The sequence below is a fragment of the Cyprinus carpio genome, chromosome A15 (assembly GCF_018340385.1).
Source record: "Cyprinus carpio isolate SPL01 chromosome A15, ASM1834038v1, whole genome shotgun sequence".
NCBI classification, from domain to species: domain Eukaryota; kingdom Metazoa; phylum Chordata; class Actinopteri; order Cypriniformes; family Cyprinidae; genus Cyprinus; species Cyprinus carpio.
The window spans coordinates 9,541,566-9,561,919 of record NC_056586.1 but is presented as its reverse complement, the minus strand read 5'-3'; the positions used below and the strand labels follow the sequence as shown (position 1 = coordinate 9,561,919).

The window sequence follows — 20,354 nt, the reverse complement described above, 5'->3', positions numbered from 1 at the left end:
GAAAATCTGCTCTAGTTCCCCTTGATGGGTTCATTAAATTTAATTTAAATTAAAAAGTTTATAATTTTTTTTTAAGCGCAACAGACAATTATCTTTTCTCTTTGTAAAACATGACAAGAAGATGCCCAGTAATTGAGGGAACACATATTGAGGCATTTTTGTTGTAAATAACCCATATAGCAATGTGAGAATTTATGTCAATGACTGAATGTTGTGCTTGTCATGCAGGAGCTGATTCAGAATGCAGAGGATGCTGGGGCCACTGAGGTCAAGTTCATGTATGACGAGACGGAGTATGGAGTGGAATCACTGTGGTCAAATGATATGGCTCAGTATCAGGGTAATCCGAATATGCTAAAAGATTACAGCTGTCCCTTTACATGTTCAATATAATTTCTGCCAATTTGCAAAAAACAATGAATAGTTAAAACAGGTTAGTAATCTTGAAATACACTGTTACATTGACATGTTTTTTTTTGTTTTTGTTTTTTTACAGGAACGGCATTGTATGTCTATAATGATGCTGTCTTCACCACAGAAGACTGGAATGGTATCCAGGAGATTGCACGGAGTAGAAAAAGAGAGGACCCTCTTAAAGTGGGAAGATTTGGTATTGGATTTAACTCAGTCTACCACATAACAGGTGAAAAAAAAGAGTATGTTATTTAGTTGATGTATAACATAGTTGATGCACAACATACTTTCTTTTATCAACATAAAGAATTTAGGTTAGAATTTATATTAATATACAAGAGCAAATTTGTATATTTTTTATTTAGTTGTTGTGTAATTTTTTTGAATTTACAATCACTTCGTTACTCTCACTAGATCATTTAAATGGTCCTGTGGTGTGACACATGAATTTTTTAAAATATCAGTGTTCCATATAGTCTGTAAATTAACAGTTCCTAAAAGCTGCTTACATAATTTGCAAAAAAAAAAAAAAAAAAACCCTTATTAAATTATTATTTGTAATTTGTGAATATACAGTTGAGCAGGGTGGAAACAATAGAGGAACTGATGCAAAGTATGGTCACCCTTTATGTTATGTGTCAATAATTGTGTATACCCTTATATATTTATATACAATGGTTTATGTGCATATGCTAATATTAGTAATTTTGGACCAAAAAACTAAACAAAACAAAAAAAAGTTTTACTATTCTAAAAAATGTTCCATCTTTTTGTAGATGTTCCTAGTATATTCAGTGGGGATCAAATTGCAATGCTGGACCCTCATCAGATGTTGTTTGGAGTACATGAGTCTGGCCAGTGCTGGAATTTGAGGTCTGATATAAAGGAAATAACCGAGCTTAATGATCAATTTGCCCCTTATTTTGGCCTGCTCGGTAGCTCAGAGAAAACCATTAAGGATGGCAACTTTCCAGGAACACTCTTTCGTTTTCCACTCCGAATGATACCCTCACAATTAAGTCACAACATTTACAATAAAGAAAAAGTTCTGGAGCTCTTTGAATCATTCAAAGTTGACGCAGACACTGTGTTGCTCTTTCTAAAAAGTGTGCAGAAGGTCTCTCTGCATGTACGGGAATCTGATGGAACAGAGCGAATGCTTTTCCAGGTCACAGCAAGCGACAGCCAAGAAGATAAGATGGAGTGGCCCAACTCTCTGAAGACCCTGGGACAGGCTTTAGATAGCTACAGTAATGGCGTGCTGAGCAGTTCAGTCACCTGTGCCACCTACCAACTATCCATTGATGTGCAGGATGAAACTGCCAAAGAGACTCAAAAGACCACCTGGTTGGTGTGTAATGGCGTAGGAGGACGAGGCATGTGCGGTGAACTGGATTCTCTTGCTGATGATCTGAAGTTCATCCCAACTATTGGTATTGCCTTGCCACTTACGCTTATTGATGAGGACAAGGGGGCAACTTCTAGTTTCTCAGGACGTGCTTTCTGTTTCCTCCCACTGCCCCTTGGAGAAGAAAGTATGACAGGATTGCCGGTCCACGTCAGTGGTTTCTTTGGTCTGACGGACAACCGCAGGAGCATCAAATGGCGGGAGGTGGACCAGTGGAGGGACCCAGCGGCTCTTTGGAACGAGCTTCTCATAGTCACAGTCATTCCAAGGGCTTACTTCACACTCATCATGGAGACCATCAGGAGAATCCAAACTAAGAAGGACCAAGATTTTCCCCTTTCCCCGAGAGGTATTTATGGAGCCTGGCCTGATCCAAACAGAATCCGACCTCACTGGAAACCCATTCTTGAGCCCCTTTTCAATGACTTGCTTCAACAGCCGGTCATCTACTCGCTCAACTGGAGCTGGGTTCAGGTAGATGAAACCATATTCTCAGACTTGGACCCCAGCATGGACACTACAGAGACTGTTATTAAATACCTCCAGAGCTCAGGGATGATGTTGGCTCAGGTGCCAACCTACATTGATGCAGTACTGACAATGTTTGTCACCAAGCCAGGTAGCCTGAGGAGAGTGACCCCTTCTTTTGTTCGCCAGACTCTGAGGAAATGTCGCCATAGAGGGTCCTCTAATGAGAAGCTGCTTCTGCTAGAGTTTATCCTTAGCGATGCTTGCTATAATGACCTCATTGGACTGGAGCTTCTACCTTTGCAGGATGAGACATTTACTGTGTTCTCCTCTTCTGTGAATGACAAAGATGCTGTCTACATCGCCTCAGAGGAGTATCCAAGGTGTGGGGATGCATTTGTATTTGTGTTCTTGGTATTACTTATGTTCATTCGTAGTTTTAATTCACTGCTATCTACATGCTATCAACTCAAAACCGTGTTAAGCAAAATTTGGAATTTAAGAACTGACTCCCTTTAGTTCTTGAGTTTGAATTTAATTGAATTGGCCACATGCCACAGGATGGAGAATTTTAATTTTAATGATAGGATTAAGAATTTCTAGAATTGCAACTCAGACAAAACAGTACTCCAATAATAAATTTTCACTAATTATGCCCATTTTTTCCCTTCATGGTTTTTCCCTCAGGATCTGTTCTGTTTGATTTTAATTTTTATATATTATATTGTACTATACTATATCACTACATTCAGATTTACATGACAACTTTACATTGATTGCTACTGTACCTCAATTCAAATTCTTGAAATGCATTTTTGATTAAATTCTAAATGATGTTTATCCCTGACCAAAACTTGAAAACAGGATACACTATGTTAAAAGCATATGATAATGAGTTGGATTTTTCTCTAGGTCCCTTTATCCAGGACTGGAGGGAAGATTTGTCTTGGAAAGCATTGCCCCTCATGTCATGACCAGCCTGAAAGAAGCAGCCAAAAGCAGAGGTAGACACCTGCAGCTCATAATGCCACTCACATGCTCTTATTCAGGATTTATTGAGCATCTGCTCTCAGTTCCATTCCTCTGTAGTGAAAAGTAATCTTGTTCATGCATAGTCTGCTGTAGGGAGTAACATTTTTGAGTTTCATGCTTGCTATTATGGCTGTCAGATTTTTGAGTTATGCTTTTTCATGCTTAACCCTCTGGTTTTTTTTTTTTTTTCAAATCGCTACTTAATTGGAATGGTACAAAACTCAATTACTTTTATGGCAGTCACTTTGTGACCAAAAAAACTGTCACACTTGTGTTGTTTGCAGTCAAAAATGACCGCCATGTGAAATGAATGGAAAATACAGAGAAGTTTGTGTGTGTAAAATCTACAAATCATTCACGATACAGAAAAAATGTGCACAGCAATGAAAGGAGTGACACTCTAAAATATATATACAAATATATACATATATGAACTAGTGTGACTGTAACACAAAGCATGTTTTTGCAAATGCGTGAAATAAAATCAATAACTCACACTCACTTACACATGCTCACAGACACCCACGCAACACAATATTATACACAGACATGAACTGGTGTGGCTAACAATATGGCAAAATTGAGCCAGAAGACTTAAATATGAGGTTGAAATTAGACTGATTAATCACTGATAAAGCATTCATTTTGTTGCATTTTTGTTATGTGCAACAAATTGTCTTTCTTTGTGTTCAGGTTTGATTAGTAAAGCAAAAACTGAGATTTCAAACCAACATTTAAAAAAAAAAAAAAAGATAAACCTTTACAAAAAGTTGTTTTTGAGAATGTCGCAATATATATCCAAAACCACAACTTAAAAAAAAATAAAAAAAAAAGGATTTAGGTAGAGAATTTATAAACCTTTTTTTCTATAGAGCTATATAGGAATCTAGTGGCAAAAACGGGTGTCAAACTCAAATCTTGGAGGGCTGGAGCCCTACAGAGTTTTGTTTCGACCCTTCTACAACACACATACACAACCTACCCTGCGTTCCATTCGGAAGGGCTCATCCCTTTGCCCTAATCCCTTCAAAGGGTTTACCCTCCGGAGTGAGAGCTTCGAAGGGTTCAACTGTTTCTTGAAGTGCCCTTCTGCGTCATCATACCGTGCCTACATGGAGGCGCCGTCATCATGCAAAGAATCTGCACATAGGATCATGGGAGCCCAAAGTGTCCATCAATTGTACCCCTTCGAAATCCTTCATTCTGAAGGGCCCTTTGAAGTGGCCAGTTTTGAGCACTTCGGTTTGGATCGACCCTTCAATATGGCGGCCATGATTGTTTTCACTCCGAAGTGCCCTTTGGAGGGCGATATATCCCGTTTGGAACGCACCGCTTATGGCGTTATTTTACTGACAAATGTCGAGAGCACATTATTGTAGCACGAGAGCGGTGAGATTTGCACTCATGCATATATTCATATACTTTCGCGCTACAATAATGCGCTCTCGACATTTGTCAGTAAAATAACACCATACACCGATAGTTTTAAAATAAGCCTGAAGGACTTGATAAGTTGGATCAGGTGCGTTTAATTAGGGTTGAATCTAAACTCTGCAGTGCTCCAGCCCTCCAGGAATTGAGTTTGACACTCCTGGACTAAACCATGGAATTGCAGATCTTTTTTTTTTTTTTTTTTTTACTCCCACCAGATGGCACTAATCTGCCTTCAAAATTTTTATTTTAAAGGCATTGTCTGTATTTTTACATGAAATACCGCCATAGTTGAAAAGTCATAAAAAAAAAAATAGGGAACAATAGTATTACAACAAAACAAAAATATATTACATTGATTTTACTGAAAATAAAAAAAAGTTACATTTCAGGTGTTTGGCCACTTTTTACTGCGAACAACACAAGTGTGAAAAAGATGAAGTGCTTTCTATAAAATAAGCAGAACCTATAAATTCTGTCATCAGGCATTCATTTTAGCTTGACTCATAGTACACAGTTTCCTTTTCACTATTTCCAAATGACTAAATACAATATTTTAAAGGCATTTACACCTTCTTTATGTAGTAATTATTATTACATGAATGTTGTTGTGTATAATATTTGAAGGTAGGGGTGTGTGATATCACGATTTGGGTTGTGAACAATTAATATGTCACCATGATCCACCATTGAAGAGAGATCATGGAGAAAATTATTCACTGCTCTTGACTGAATAACGACAGTAGCTTTGTTAAGAACCAGTGTTTATTTATTTATTTGTACAGTGAAGTCTGTGTATTGTTTAATTTTTACATTTATTTAATTTGTGTCATGATTTTTTTCCCCTTGTAAGACTACATTTTTAAAATAGGGAAGTTAGAAGTTGAACTGTACTGCTCAGTGACAGTGCAAAATAGTCTTAAAATCCAACATGAAAAAGAATGTGATGAAAGATCGTGGATCATGATCCTGCCATGAAAATATTTTTAATATGATATTTTTGCCATAATCGCCCACATCTATGTGAAGGTGCGACTCCATATTGCATTTTTGATGTAGGACTATGTTAATTAATTTGTTAAAGAGTGTCTGCCTCATTATAGCCACACACATAACAAATAGAGATATGAGTGAAACCTTGACCTTTATACGGTACGGTTACAGTAGACTAGTAGTATCGACAAAATGCATTGTAATGTATGCATAATGCTTCATAATTTTTATTAGATCATTTTTTTTTACTTAAAATGTTTTTTTTTTTTTTTCACCTTTATCCTGATTTCTGCATTTAAATTCCAGTTCAACAGTACCTTTGGGGTTGTTCAGGTAAGTGCACCATGTGTTGTCTAGTGCTTGTAGAGCTGGTGTAGCCATAACTTTCCTGGATCACACTAACATCTGTGTATTTTAACTCATTAACCATATACTGTATCAAAACAAAACATACTAATGCATTTAATAATGTGAAATGCTTGCAATAAAGGTTTTAATGTGTTTACACTCCACTATTCATAACTTCAAACCTAGAAAGTTATAGACCAATTCCTTTATTTTATATATGCAATTTTTTTTGTGAAGAAATAAAACAAATAGTTTAGAAACAAAACTAAACAAGCAGTAAACTGATACGTTTATTCCAAGAAATAATGTGACACAAGACACACAAATGCACATGCATGCAAACAGCAAGAATTTTTTATTACTTGAAGCCACATTTCCATTTGTTCTGTGCATATTTGTGCAACCTGAACAGCTGAAAATTGCTATGAATGAGTTATTTAAACTTCTAATTTGAATATTTTCAAGTATTTCTAGCTCTTGAGCCGTTTTAAAGGTTTTTCTGTTTTATGCATTGATTGTAAATGTTTTAAAATAACAAAAATGAGTATCCTAGAAAAAAATGAGTAATTTTCTCATCATCTGTGACCTTAACCATGATTGTGTATTTGTAGTGTTTCAAGCTACAAGTGTCTTATAGAATATACAGTTGCAGGAAAAAAATTTGTGAAGCATTGAATTTACCTGCATTTCTGCATAAATTGTTTAGCCATCTTTGTTTAAGCAGACTGTGTTGGTATATTTATGTGACTTTAGGAGTTTATGACCAGATCTAGGTAAATCCAAGGGCTCACAGATCATTTTTCCTGCAGGTATACATTCTTGTATTTTATCTATAACAAAGTTCAGCTTACATCATGTTTTGTGTTTGTTTGTGCTTTCAGGGAGGCCTTGCACTCAGGTTCAAGTGCTAACCCCAGAGAGGTCAGCACACCTAATTAAAGAAGTCCTTACCACAGTTTGGCCTTCTAGAGATTTTGCAGTTCAGTGGTACCCTGGTGATCAAGAGAAGCAGCATCCCTCAGCATCTTGGCTCCAAATGATTTGGAGGCATCTCTACATTAACTTTGCAGATGATCTTAGTATGTTTGAAGATTTGCCTTTGATTCCAAATGTGCCACTGACTGACACCTTAGATTCTCTAGAGCTACTGCGCCTAAAAACTCAATCACCCATCGTTCTTGTAAATGAGGAGGAGGGTCCTTTGTCAGAAGACTTACTTGAAGTTATGAAGAAACTTGGCTGTGTTATCTTGAAGCAACTTGATCCCTGCTTGCACCATCCACTCCTGAAAAATTACATTCACCAGTCATCACCAAGCACACTACTGCAAATTATGGAAAGATCTACATCACAGAGATTAGCAAGCCAAGTTTCATCTTTCTCGGTCAAACAGAAGATTGCCCTCAGAGGCTTCTTAGCTGGTCTTACTGATGTTACAGAAAAAGAGAGACGCATAATTCAAGAACTTCCCATCTTTGACAAAGTTGGACAGAAGTCAAAAACAGACCCTTCACTTTTTACATTGTTGAAAGGAGCCAGAGTATTACATCATACTGCCAAGCATCCATTAGATGTGAAATTGTCCATAAATGTAGTTGACTGCAATGACGAGGCAACCATCCGTCTAATAAAGCTGTTGAACATTGAACAAGTGAAAAGCACTGAATGTCTAAAGGTGATAATTCAAGACATTGAGAAAGGATTCTACACCAAAGAGGAAGTCACAAAAATCATCTTCTGGACTCTTACTCATTTATCTTTTCTGAAGAATGAAAACAAGGCAGTAATTAGTTGGCTTTCATCACTGAAGTTCATTTATACCTCTTCAGAAAAACCTTATTCAGCAACAGACTTTTTTGATCCAGAGTTAGAGATTTTGCAGAACCTTTTCTTCATGGAAGAAAAGATTAGGTTTCCACCAGATGACTATACATCATCTTCTGATGCCCTTCATTCACTGAGGCAACTGGGGCTGAAAAATGAGGTTCAACTCAGTGAAAAGGATGTGCTCCAAGTTGCCAGAAAAATTGAAGAGCTGCAAGGGAATAGCAAACCAGATTGGAATCCCGTTTCAATGAAGGCAAAAACACTTCTTACTATCCTTAACAAACAGACAAAGTTGGTGAAGTCCTCTGAGGTTCAGACAAACTTGCAGAAATTGAAATGGGTGCCCGTTTGCAAAGACAGACCATTGAATTACCCAAAGTCACTTGCTTGGAGAGGTGATTCCTGTAATATTTCCTCTCTTTCTGAAATGTGTGAAATTTCTCATGCTGTGCTTGTTGGTTCCTCAGTTGCCCTGGTGGAACGTACCTCTGCTGGCATGAAAAAAGCTCTGAAATTGACATTAGAACCTCAGGTGGATCAAGTGCTCCAGCATTTGAAAGCAGTAAATGACTGGTACACATCCCAAGCATTTACTACTGAGGACTGGTATATGTTTCAGCAGATCTTGTTTGAGATATATGAATTCATGCAAGCTCATTTGGAGGATGCAAGAGAAGCTGTAAAATCTTTGCCCTTTGATTGGGTTTGGACGGGGAAAACCTTTGCTTCCCCTGGATGCACCGTTTTAAAGCCCATACCAGATTTGGACCTCCAGCCTTACTTGTACTCATTACCAAAGACCATTGCAAAATTCACCAAGCTTTTTAAATTCTGTGGCTCTATTGAAGAAGTTGTTCCTAGACATGTGTTTGAAGTTGTCGAAACAATCAGGCAAAGGAGTGAGCAGGAGATGACAAAAGAAGAAAGCAAACGCAGTGTCCAACTCCTGATAAATATTTTACGGTGGTTATACAGCAGCCAAATATCAGTTGATGCTGACATGCACATCCCCATTCTGTACCACAAAGATCCAAGCAAACTGGTTTTGAAACCTATCCATGAATGCACTTACTGTGACATCAAAGTAGAGGATCTGAATGACTTACTAGATGATGTTTCAGAGCCCATCGTCCTTGTTCATGATGACATTCCAATGAAAACTGCTGAATGGTTTAAAGTTCCATGTTTGAGCACGAGATTGATAAACCCAGAGAACCTTGGGTTTGAGCAGTCAGGCCAAAGAGAGCCTCTAACTGTGAGAATAAGGAACATTCTAGAGGAGTATCCATCAGTTGCAGATATCTTCAAAGAGCTTTTGCAGAATGCTGACGACGCAAATGCTACTGAGTGTAGTTTTCTGATTGACATGCGAAAGAATCTTGAAATCCGAGAGAATCTGCTTGACCCTGGCATGATTGTTTGTCATGGCCCAGCAGTGTGGTCCTTCAACAATTCTGTTTTCTCTGATACAGACTTCCTTAATATAACCAGGCTGGGTGGATCCATGAAAAGATGTGAAGCTGACAAAGTGGGCAAATTTGGCCTAGGGTTCAACTCTGTTTATCATGTAACTGACATACCCATTATCATGAGTAGAGAATTCATGATAATGTTTGATCCCAACATCAATCACATTGGCAAACACATCAGAGACAAGTCAAATCCAGGCATCAAAATTAACTGGAGCAAACAGCAGAAACGGCTACGGAAGTTTCCCAATCAGTTCAAACCTTTCATCAATGTATTTAACTGTCAGCTTCCTCTGTCACTTGAGTCCCCTTACAACTATGATGGGACCCTCTTCAGACTTCCTTTCAGAACTGAGCAGGAGGCATCTGTAAGTGAAATCAGCAGTATTTACTACAATACCACTGATATCTACTCTCTTGTGGATGAATTTAGCATCTGTGGTCACCGGCTCATTCTCTTCACACAACATGTTGGAACAATGGTCTTGAAGTATTTGAAATGTGAGGAGCCAAACCCTGCTGCTGCACAGGATGTGGTCACGATAAACAAGAGTGTGTGGTCCTCCAAAGCTGCTTATGGCCCTCTAAGTATTCTGAAATCTGCTGCCAAAATCATGAAAAAAGTTGCAGCCACCAACAGAGTGCCAGCTGAGGTCCCTAAGTCTGGTTGCATCATCAGAATTGTAGTGGAGGAGTTCCACAATGTCTTCAGACGTATTGTCGATCTTCAGTCCCCACTGTTCAGAGGTTCTGAAGAGGATCCATCATCCTACTTTGAGATGGCTGCTAAAGGCACACAAAGTAAAAGAATTACAGATGACATGCCACAGAAAGGAGTAGAAAATACAAACTGGCTTATCTGCTCATGCATGGATGTGACAGAAGCTCTGAAGTTCTCCTTGAGTGATAGTGGAAAACGCCTTGGTCTGGTACCATGTGGAGGTGTAGCTGTGCTGCTCTCTGAAGAAGACAATAGAAAATGGACCGTAAAGACAAATGCAACACCAATTGGGGAAGTGTTCTGCTACTTACCCCTTCGAATCAAAACTGGCTTACCTGTGCACATAAATGGTTGCTTTGCTGTCACATCAAATCGCAAAGAGATCTGGAAGACAGACACAAAAGGACAATGGAATTCCATTTTTATGAGACATGTGATTGTCCAAGCATACTTGGCTGCACTTAACATGCTGAGGTCAATTGCAGAAAGTGGGGAATTATTGGACTACAGCTATTATGCAGCCTGGCCTGACCCTGGAGTTGTCCATGATGATTTCAATCTGATCTGTCAAGGGGTTTATCAAGAAATAGCTAAAGGTGATGATGATGCAAAAGTCTTTTCCGATGGAAAAACCTGGGTGTCAATCAAGAATGTCCGTTTTTTGGATGACTCTTTGCTTTGCAGACCAGACATTGGGTCTGCTGCCTTCAAGATATTCTTGAAATACCTCAGAAAGTGTGGTTCCCAGGATCTTTGTGCTGTTGAGCTGCCAGACTGGGTCCAGGAAGGCTTCGATGATGCTGGCTGTAAAGGAAAATTGATGGAGAACACCCTGACAGAGACAGAGTTTTTCTCAGATGTGTTCTTCCCCCATATCCAAGACATTGATAAGGATCTACGTGATCCTCTGATGTATTATGTGCTCAATGAAAAACTTGAGGATTTTGCATCCATACTGAGGGAAACCCCATGTATTCCATGTTCAGGACCATCACAGAAGCTTGTTTTGCCATCTCGACTAATACATCCTGAGGGCAGAGTAGCCAAACTGTACAACAGCGAAGATGGAAGGTTCCCTGAAGGAAGTTTAAGAGACTATGTCAATCCTGTATGCTTGGTGAAATTAGTGCAGCTGGGTATGGTCAAAGATGACCTGTCTTGGGAAGACTTGATTGAACGGGCGGAGTCTGTACTGGCTGTAAATGAAAATGACCACACTCTTGCGTGCCACAGGAGCAGTATAATCCTCAGTCTCATTGATGAAAAACTAAAAATGAGAGATCCAGCAGCAAATCAGTATCTTGCCAAATTACAAAATATAAAATTCCTTCCATTCTTGACAAAACCAGCTGGATTTTCACTTCCATGGCATGGAAACAATTTCCCCCAATCTGCCATGTTCTCGGCAAAAGACCTTTTTACAACAGACCATCAGGATACTGTGTGTTTAATGAAGCCCATTCTCAATGAAAATTCCCCTTCCTTTAAAGGATGTGGTCCTATCTCACTGGCTGTGAAAGACTTTCTTGGATTGATAAAAAAGCCAACTGTTTCATTAGTCATCAGCCAACTGAAAGAGCTCTCAAAATCCTTTGATGGTGTAACTCTGTATCAAGAGAACATAACCAATGCTTGCTACAAATATCTCCACGAGGAATTGCTGCAGTCCAATGCTGCGAAAGAGGAAATCAAGGAGGAACTAAAAACATTCTCTTCAATCCTAGTTGAGAACACGTACGTGGAACCATCGAAAGTAGCATTTCACTTAAACTTTGATGCTGCTCCATACCTATACCAGCTTCCCAACAAGTACAGAAATAGTTGTCGGGAACTTTTTGAAAATGTGGGAGTTCAACCTAGCTTCACTGTTGAAATATTTGCAGCAGTTTTACAGCTGATAAAAACTGAATGTGGAAGAAAACCTCTTACTGAAGAAAACTTTCAGCTGTCTCGTAGAATAATAAGTGAGGGAATATGGAGCTTGATCCGAGACAAAAATCAAGAATTCTGCCAAAGCAACTATGGGGAGATACTTCTTCCTGACAGCAATTTCACACTACAACCATCAAAATCACTTTGCTATAATGACTGTCCTTGGATTAAAGTCAGGGACACAACCGTTAAATACTGCCATGGTGATATTCCAAGAGAGGTGGCAGTAAAATTGGGAACGGTTCCAAAACGTCATAAAGCCTTAGAAAGATATGCCTCCAATGTTTGCTTCACTACCCTTGGAAGTGAGTTTGGGCAGAAGGAGAAGCTCACCAGCAGAATAAAAAGTATCCTCAATGCTTATCCATCAGAAAAGGAGATGTTGAAAGAGCTCCTGCAGAATGCAGATGATGCAAAAGCCACAGAAATATACTTTGTCTTTGATCCCAGGACACACCCATCTGACAGAATCTTTGATGACAAATGGGTTCCCATGCAAGGCCCATCACTCTGTGTGTACAACAATCAATCTTTTACAGAGGATGATATTAGGGGGATTCAGAATCTTGGAAGGGGCACCAAAGAGGCAAACCCTGGAAAAACTGGGCAATATGGCATTGGGTTTAACTCAGTGTATCACATTACTGACTGCCCATCTTTTATCTCAAATAATGACATTCTGTGCATCTTTGATCCGCATGCCCGTTATGCACCTGGAGCAACATCTGTCAGTCCAGGAAGAATGTTTAGAGATTTGGATTCAGACTTCAGATCACAGTTTTCTGATGTACTCAACTTATATCTAGGAAATCACTTCAAGCTGGAATGCAGCACAATGTTCAGATTTCCCATACGAAATGCAGAAATGGCCAAAATCTCAGAGATCAGCTCAGCACCTGCTTCAGACCGAATGGTTCAAAATTTCCTTGACAAAATACGAATGGATGGGGCAGAACTACTTATGTTTTTAAATCACATGGAGAAAATTTCTATATGTGAAATTGAGAATGGAACTGGGGATTTAAAAACTCTATATTCTGTGACAGCAAAAATCACAGATGGTGACAGACTAAAACGCAAGCAATTTCATGCGTCAGTTCTGGACAGTGTTTCCAAGAAAAAACAGCTGGCTCAAATTCCAGTGCAACAGATTACCTACACAATGGACATAGAAGACACAGATGGCAATTCTACTACCTGGCTGATCTGTAACAGATCTGGATTTTCTGACATGGAAAAGGTATCTAAAAGTGTCATTTCAGCTCACAAAAACGAAGACATAACACTCTTTCCACGTGGTGGTGTTGCTGCATGTACCAGCCACAACTACAAAAAAACACATAGAGCCTTCTGTTTTCTCCCTCTTTCTCTGGAGACTGGCCTGCCTTTCCATGTGAATGGCCATTTTGCTTTAGACTCTGCCAGAAGAAATCTGTGGAGGGATGACAATGGAGTTGGTGTCAGGAGTGACTGGAACAACAATCTAATGAAAATGCTAATTGCTCCTGCATGTGTAGAACTGCTAATTCAACTGAAACGTCGGCTTTTTCCAGGCCCTGACCCCACAATGACAATATTTCAAGGAACTCCAATCCATGTTGTCAGGGATATTTTGAGAAAATTTTTGTCTATCTTCCCTGTAAACAGACTGGACATACAACCAGATTGGTATTGTTTGGTAAAGGCAGTCTACCTTTGCATTCATGAAGATTTAAAAAGACTACTCCCTGTTGTTAGAGCACCCCACATTGATAACAGTGATATGCACTCTGCAATATACATATCCTGGGTGAACACTTCCACCTCAACCAAAGGCCGGGCTTTCTTTGACAACTTACTTCAGGATGAGTTGCAGCATCTCAAAAACACAGAGTATAACATTACCACAAGAAAATCTGTAGCAGAAAATGTTTTCAGAATGAAGGCCATGCTCCTGGATGTTGGATTCAACCTAATCCACAGCTGTGATGAGACAGCCAGTCTATATTTTTGTCTGGAAGATGCTGGGATTCCAGTCAACTATGTGACTCCTGAGGATGTTCGCAACTTCCTTCTGACATTCTCGTCTCCAGACACATCTTGCCAAGTTGGAAAGCTACCATGTCGACTGCAGCAGTCCAATTTCAAGCTCTTCCACGGTCTAAAACTACTTGTCGACTACTGCTTTAAAGATGTGGAGGAAAACGACATTAACATAGAGGGGCTGCCACTTCTGTTGACAATGGACAACATTCTGCAAGTGTTTGACTCCAGACATCCAAAGTTTCTGACTGCTCATCTTGAGCTTGTTCCATCAAGGAAGGAGCTTTTCATGCACACATTATACCTTCGGTACGGTAACATTCTTCTAAAAGCAGGTGTGGCAAAGACTTTTGACATAAGCAGTTTTGGAGATCTCCTGGGATCTGTACTTCCCAGAGAGTGCAGAACAAGAAACTCTGTAAAATGGAAGGAGAACTTTCCTACTGAATCTTGGCTTAAGAGTGCATGGCATTTTATCAGTGAACAACTTGCAACCAAAGATGACCAAACAGAGATCAGGCCTAAATTTGAAACCATTCTGGATATTTTGAAAGATTGGGCACTTCTTCCAGGAATCAAATTTATGGTGTCAGGAAACAAATTGGTTGTGCCAGAGCATGACGTTTTGTTACCCCTGAGCTTAATCTTTGCAGCAATCTTTCCAAATGGACAAAATGACAAAGTCTTTCACACCCTGATGAAGGGAGGATGCTTTCAGTTGGCTGTGAATAAAATATGTGTCAAAGAGAGTCCCATCTTGCCTCTATTGTCTCAGCATACAGCAAATATAGACAGTCCTTCCAGCATAATTCGGGCACTTGAGTACATGATCCAGATATCAGCTTTCAAAACAGCAAGTTTGTCTGACAAAGACTTTGAAGCACTGTTGTTGTACTTCAACTGTAATTTGACTAATCTGACCCAGTCTGATGTACAATGTCTGAAACTGTTGCCCTGTTACAGAGCTGTCAGTGGCCGGTACATCTGCATTGCAAACTTTGGAGCATGCTATGTTCTAACAAAAAGCATTCCCTCTGCCGACATTGAAAAGTGGGCACACAATACATCCTCAACCTTTCTCGCTGACAGTCCACAGTTGAAAGAACTCTACAGCTTTCTTGGGGTCACCCCAATTGATGACCTTGGGGTCTACCTGAATCATTTACTTCCAAAATTTGACATTTTATCACATGATGCCAAAATTCAACATGTCATCTATCTGAAGGAGAGGTTATTGGCAATGGATGAGCCAAACATCATTAAGGATGAGCTCCTTGAAAAACTAGAAGGTCTGTCTTTCATTCATGACTCCACCAATAGACTGAAACCTGCCAAAGCCTTCTTTGATCAAACAGTTAAAGTGTTTGAAGTAATGCTTCCACAAAAAGCTTTCATTCCCAATGATTTCTTCAGAAAAATTGAGCAGGACTCAAAGCCAAAAAGTGGGACATCCTATTTACCCTCATGGATAACATTCCTACGCAATATTGGTTTAAAACATGTTATATCACAACAGCAAGTCCTACAGTTTGCGAAAGAGATCAGCATCAAAGCTCATACAGAGAGCTGGTCCAAGGAAAACGTTCAGACCATTGTTGATGTTCTCCTAAATCACATTTTCAGTGAGAGAATAGATCTGTTTGATGGGGCATTCCTTAAAGAGCTCTCTATGATACCATTCATTTGCCCAGAGCGTGCACCAGCCGAGCTTGTCCGCCTCCATGCTCAGTACCAAGAAATGAATGGCACCATCCCTCTAATTCGCTTCAATGGGTCTCAAGTAAATCCAAAATTCAAACAAACTGATATCATGCAGTTGTTGTGGACATCTTGTCCTATTCTACCAGAGAGAGCCACCCCAACAAGCATAAAAGACCAGGAAGGAAACACACTTACCAGCCAAGAGCAGCTTGATCTTATTTTGAGCCTGTTAAACGTCAATGTGGACCCACCATTGGAAAAGGTAATTAGCAATTGCAAAAACATATGTAGCATTGCTAACTTGGATGATGACACCGTGAAAACTCGAAACAAGGTCTTGAGGAGCATTTATGAATTTCTGAATGCAGAAAAACATGAATTCCGCTGTCAGTTACGAGGAGTAGCCTTTGTCATGGTTGAAGAGGGTTGGAAACTCCTTAAACCAGAGGAGGTTGTCATTAATTTGGACAATGAATCTGACTTCAAACCCTACTTGTACAAACTTCCCCTTGAGCTGGGTACATTTCACCAACTGTTCAAACTGTTGGGAACTGAGGACATTGTTTCAACAAAACAATATGTTGAAGTTCTTTGTCGAATTTATAGAATTTCAGAAGGCAAGCAGCTTGACCCGAATGAAATGAGAACAGTGAAAAGAACTGTCTCTGGGCTATTCAAAAGTCTCCAAAATGACCCAGTACAGGTCCGTAAAGACCTTGAGAATATCAGAGATTTGACATTTTACCTTCCAAGTCATGATGGACGATTGGCTAAATCAAACACTTTGGTCTTTGACGATGCACCACACTACAAGAGCCGAATTCAGGGTAATGTTGGTGTTCAGATGCTAGTTGACATGAGTCAGTGTTACCTAGGTAAGGACCATGCCTTTCACACAAAGTTGATCATGTTGCTTCCACAGAAACTGAGGCCCAGGCTTCTAAGTAGTATCTTGGAAGAACGACTTGATGAAAACTCTCCAAAAATGTGCCAATTTGGTGCCCTTTGCTCCCTGCAGGGACGACTTCAATTGCTCCTTTCATCAGAGCAGTTTATCACTGGGTTAATTCGGATCATGAAACACGAGAATGACAATGCATACATGGTGAATGAGGAGAAAGCAATACGGTTATGTAAAGCACTGTGTGATGGCTTAAAGGTGTCTTGCTTTGAGAAACTTCAGACAACATTGCGAGTGAAAGGATGCAGCCCAATTCCCCACAGCCGTAGTGAAACTCTTGCCTTTCTTAAAAGGTATGGAACAGCTGTTATCCATCTGTACATTCAGCACTCTGACAGCAAAGACATTAATTTTCTTCTTGCTTTGGCAATGACCCTCAAGTCAGCGACAGACAACCTGATTTCTGACACCTCCTATCTTATTGCTATGCTGGGTTGCAATGACATTTACAGAATAACAGAGAAGCTAGACAACCTTGGTGTCAAGTATGACACAACTGAGCCCTCAAAGCTAGAGCTTCCACTTCCTGGTACACCCATACCTGCAGAGATTCATCATTTACTGCTCATGGACCCCATGAATATATTTTACCCTGGAGAATACGTTGGTTACCTGGTAGAGTCAGAGGGAGGTGATATACTAGGCACTTACCATCCAATTTACACATACGCTATCATCGTTCAAGAAGTAGAACGAGAGGAAGAGGAAAGTCCTAGTGTCCTCGGCAAGTGCTTTCAAATTGACATTGGGTACAGTGAGTACAAAATCGTGAGCTCTCTTGATCTGTATAAATTTTCTAGACAGGATGATAGCACCCATATTCGAGATGGCACACCAACTCCAACAAGCCCCTCAGAGGGTTGTTCTCCTTGTGCCAGAATGGTCCCTCCAGTATTTCCTGGAAAGGAAAATCACAAGGCTCCTCCAACAGAGGCATCCTCCAAAAAGATAAAACTCAATGCATTACCAGGAATTCTAAAAGAAGTTACCTCAGTTGTAGAACAAGCTTGGAAACTTTCTGAAACTGAACGCAAGAAGATTATCCGCCGCTTATACTTGAAGTGGCACCCTGACAAAAATGCAGAGAATCTTGATATCGCGACCGAGGTCTTTAAGCACCTACAAAATGAGATCAGCAGGATGGAGAAGCAAACACAGGCAGAGCAGACCACTGATAGAGGATCAAGGAGACCTTTCTCTGCATCTTCCACTCGATTCCAGTCAGAGAAGTTCTCATTTCAGCGATTTTACACATCATGGAACCAAGAAGCAACAAGCCATAAATCGGAAAAGCAGCATTTCCGAGAACAATTTAGTAGCTATGCAGGCACATCGCACTCAAACCGCTTCTTTGTACCACCATCATTCAAGTCCGTTGGGAACCCTGTGGAGGCACGACGGTGGCTAAGGCAAGCAAGAGCCAACTTTTCTGCTGCAAGAAATGACCTTCATAAAAATGCCAATGAATGGGTGTGTTTCAAATGCTACCTGGCAACAAAGCTTGCATTAATTGCTGCCGATTATGCAGTGAGAGGAAAATCAGACAAAGATGTGAAGCCAACAGCACTTGCGCAGAAGGTAGAGGAGTACAACACCCAGCTAACAGGGTTGGCCAAGGATGTACACATCCTGGAGGGTTATGGTGTGGACAGCCTGAGAACTCGCTACCCTGACCTTTTGCCTTTCCCTCAGATTCCCAATGACAGATACACTTCAGAAGTAGCAATGAGAGTAATGGAATGTACAGCTCGGATAATCATCAAACTTGAGACATTTATCCAGCAAAAAATCTGAATGTCAGCATTAGACAATGCAAAACACTAACAATTAAACAATTCAGTTAACAACTTGGTGGCTGTGCAATATAGACCAGTAAATAATTATTAAATACTTTTTTTAAAGTAAAATTAGGTATCTAGCTGGCATTTTATTTTAACAGTGCCACCTCTGATGCTGTGACACATACTTATTATTGCGTACATATTTGCTCCATTTCACTGAAAGGTCTTTTGAGCCTAAAGAAAAAGTGTATGCAATTTAACATGCAGCAGTGTACATAATGTTCAAAAGCATAGCAATACCTTTTATTATTTTAACTACATTTATTGATTAAATTTGTTCCTTTGTACATAATGAATACCAGTGCTGCTTTTTATCTTTTGTAGAAAGGTATTTTTCCTGCCATAGTCATTAAGTTGACTGTATTGTGATTTATTTGAATGAGTTGCACTGCACTTTTATGTAAGTAGCACTTGAGTGATTGCTGGAATTTGAATGAATGAATCATGTGCAATCCAGCAATGACAGACGAATCAGCTCATGGTTTCTTAATGAAATCTATATCAGTCATGTGCCAGTAGCTCATTCTAAAATAAAAACGGCAGGTTATATTCTGCATACCAGGTTTTATCAGCTGGCAAATCCATATAGTAATTGACATGCTCCTTTCACTGTACATGTAATACTGATATCAGTGCATAACTTGAACATTAAACTGTGAAAATAAAAATATTTAAATAACTGTAAATTACACCCAGATGACATTAGGTTCATAAGTGTTTACCAGTTCAATTACTGTACCTGTCATGTTGCAAGATTACAGTATGCAAGAATGAAATTTAACTTTATCACAACTGAACTATACATGTATACATTGGTGACTAGGGGCAAAACAGAGCATTTTTTATTTCCCATACAAGGATATTGGTGGGTTTAAAAAATTTACCATTTAAAATAAAAAATAAAAAAAGTGACATTTTCTCTAGAGAGTTGACATGTCAGTACACTGCTGTGTATAAATCATTCAACACGCGTAGTTCCTCAGAAACACATTGATTAAATATGCATTTTCTATGATTCACCTCTTGTCCTCTACTGCTAAGAATTATTTGCATGAAGTTCTACGAAATTTGTGTAAGAGGAACATAGATGCTCATATGGTGCTCAATGTCAGTTATGTTTTTCATCCATTTCCTTTGTTTAACTGTGAGAGACTGAAATTAAACACTGGCTACTCTATTGTTTGGACAAATATATTTTGTCATTTGTCTCATTATCTCATAAAGTCATATTACAGCTCTGTAAGTTTGAGACACACTAATAATGGGACTTGTTTTGGTTTGTGCATATTTATGTTTAATAACATTGAAGTTATATAACATGATTATCTCAGTGACACAGTATCAGGTAATAACGGTACAATTTGAATACAATTTTTTTTTTTTAGTTTGAATGAAATGACCAGGTCAACTCATGAACATTTAAACACTGGACGTATAAAAACAAATTTACACTTGTTCATGCATGCTTGATTAAATTATAACATAATTTAAAGTTCAGTACTACTGCAATTATTTACTTCAAATATGTAAACTTCAAAATAGTTTACCCATTTACAGACAAAAATAATAATAATAAAAAAAAATACACATCAATCAATATATAGCATACAACAGATGTGTAAATGTGAAGATCCCCCCAAAAAATGTATATACAAAAATAATCAATCTTAGCATTTTCAAACAGATCATATGCAAAACAGTTCTGGGAGGGGGTGGGGATATCAAACCTTTGTGTATAAAGTACAAAATTCAAGAACAATTTATATCTTACAGCAGTTTTTATAGA

General features: G+C 39.1%; 1 protein-coding gene across 3 annotated transcripts in view; it reads left to right on the top strand.

Annotated features, from left to right (window-relative positions):
* LOC109086597 (sacsin-like) overlaps positions 1-19,760 on the top strand; it is a 39,080-nt gene extending 19,320 nt beyond the window's left edge. For 2 of the 3 annotated variants that reach the window (XM_042770948.1, XM_042770949.1), the window contains exons 6-11: positions 229-340; positions 497-643; positions 1,191-2,673; positions 3,203-3,294; positions 6,053-6,079; positions 6,976-19,760. In XM_042770948.1, coding sequence (XP_042626882.1) covers positions 229-340; positions 497-643; positions 1,191-2,673; positions 3,203-3,294; positions 6,053-6,079; positions 6,976-18,521 — 13,407 coding nt within the window. In that variant the 3' untranslated portion in view covers positions 18,522-19,760. The remainder of the gene's footprint in view (positions 1-228; positions 341-496; positions 644-1,190; positions 2,674-3,202; positions 3,295-6,052; positions 6,080-6,975) is intronic. The other variant, XM_042770950.1, reaches the window with a different exon arrangement.
* The last annotated feature ends 594 nt before the right edge of the window (positions 19,761-20,354 follow it).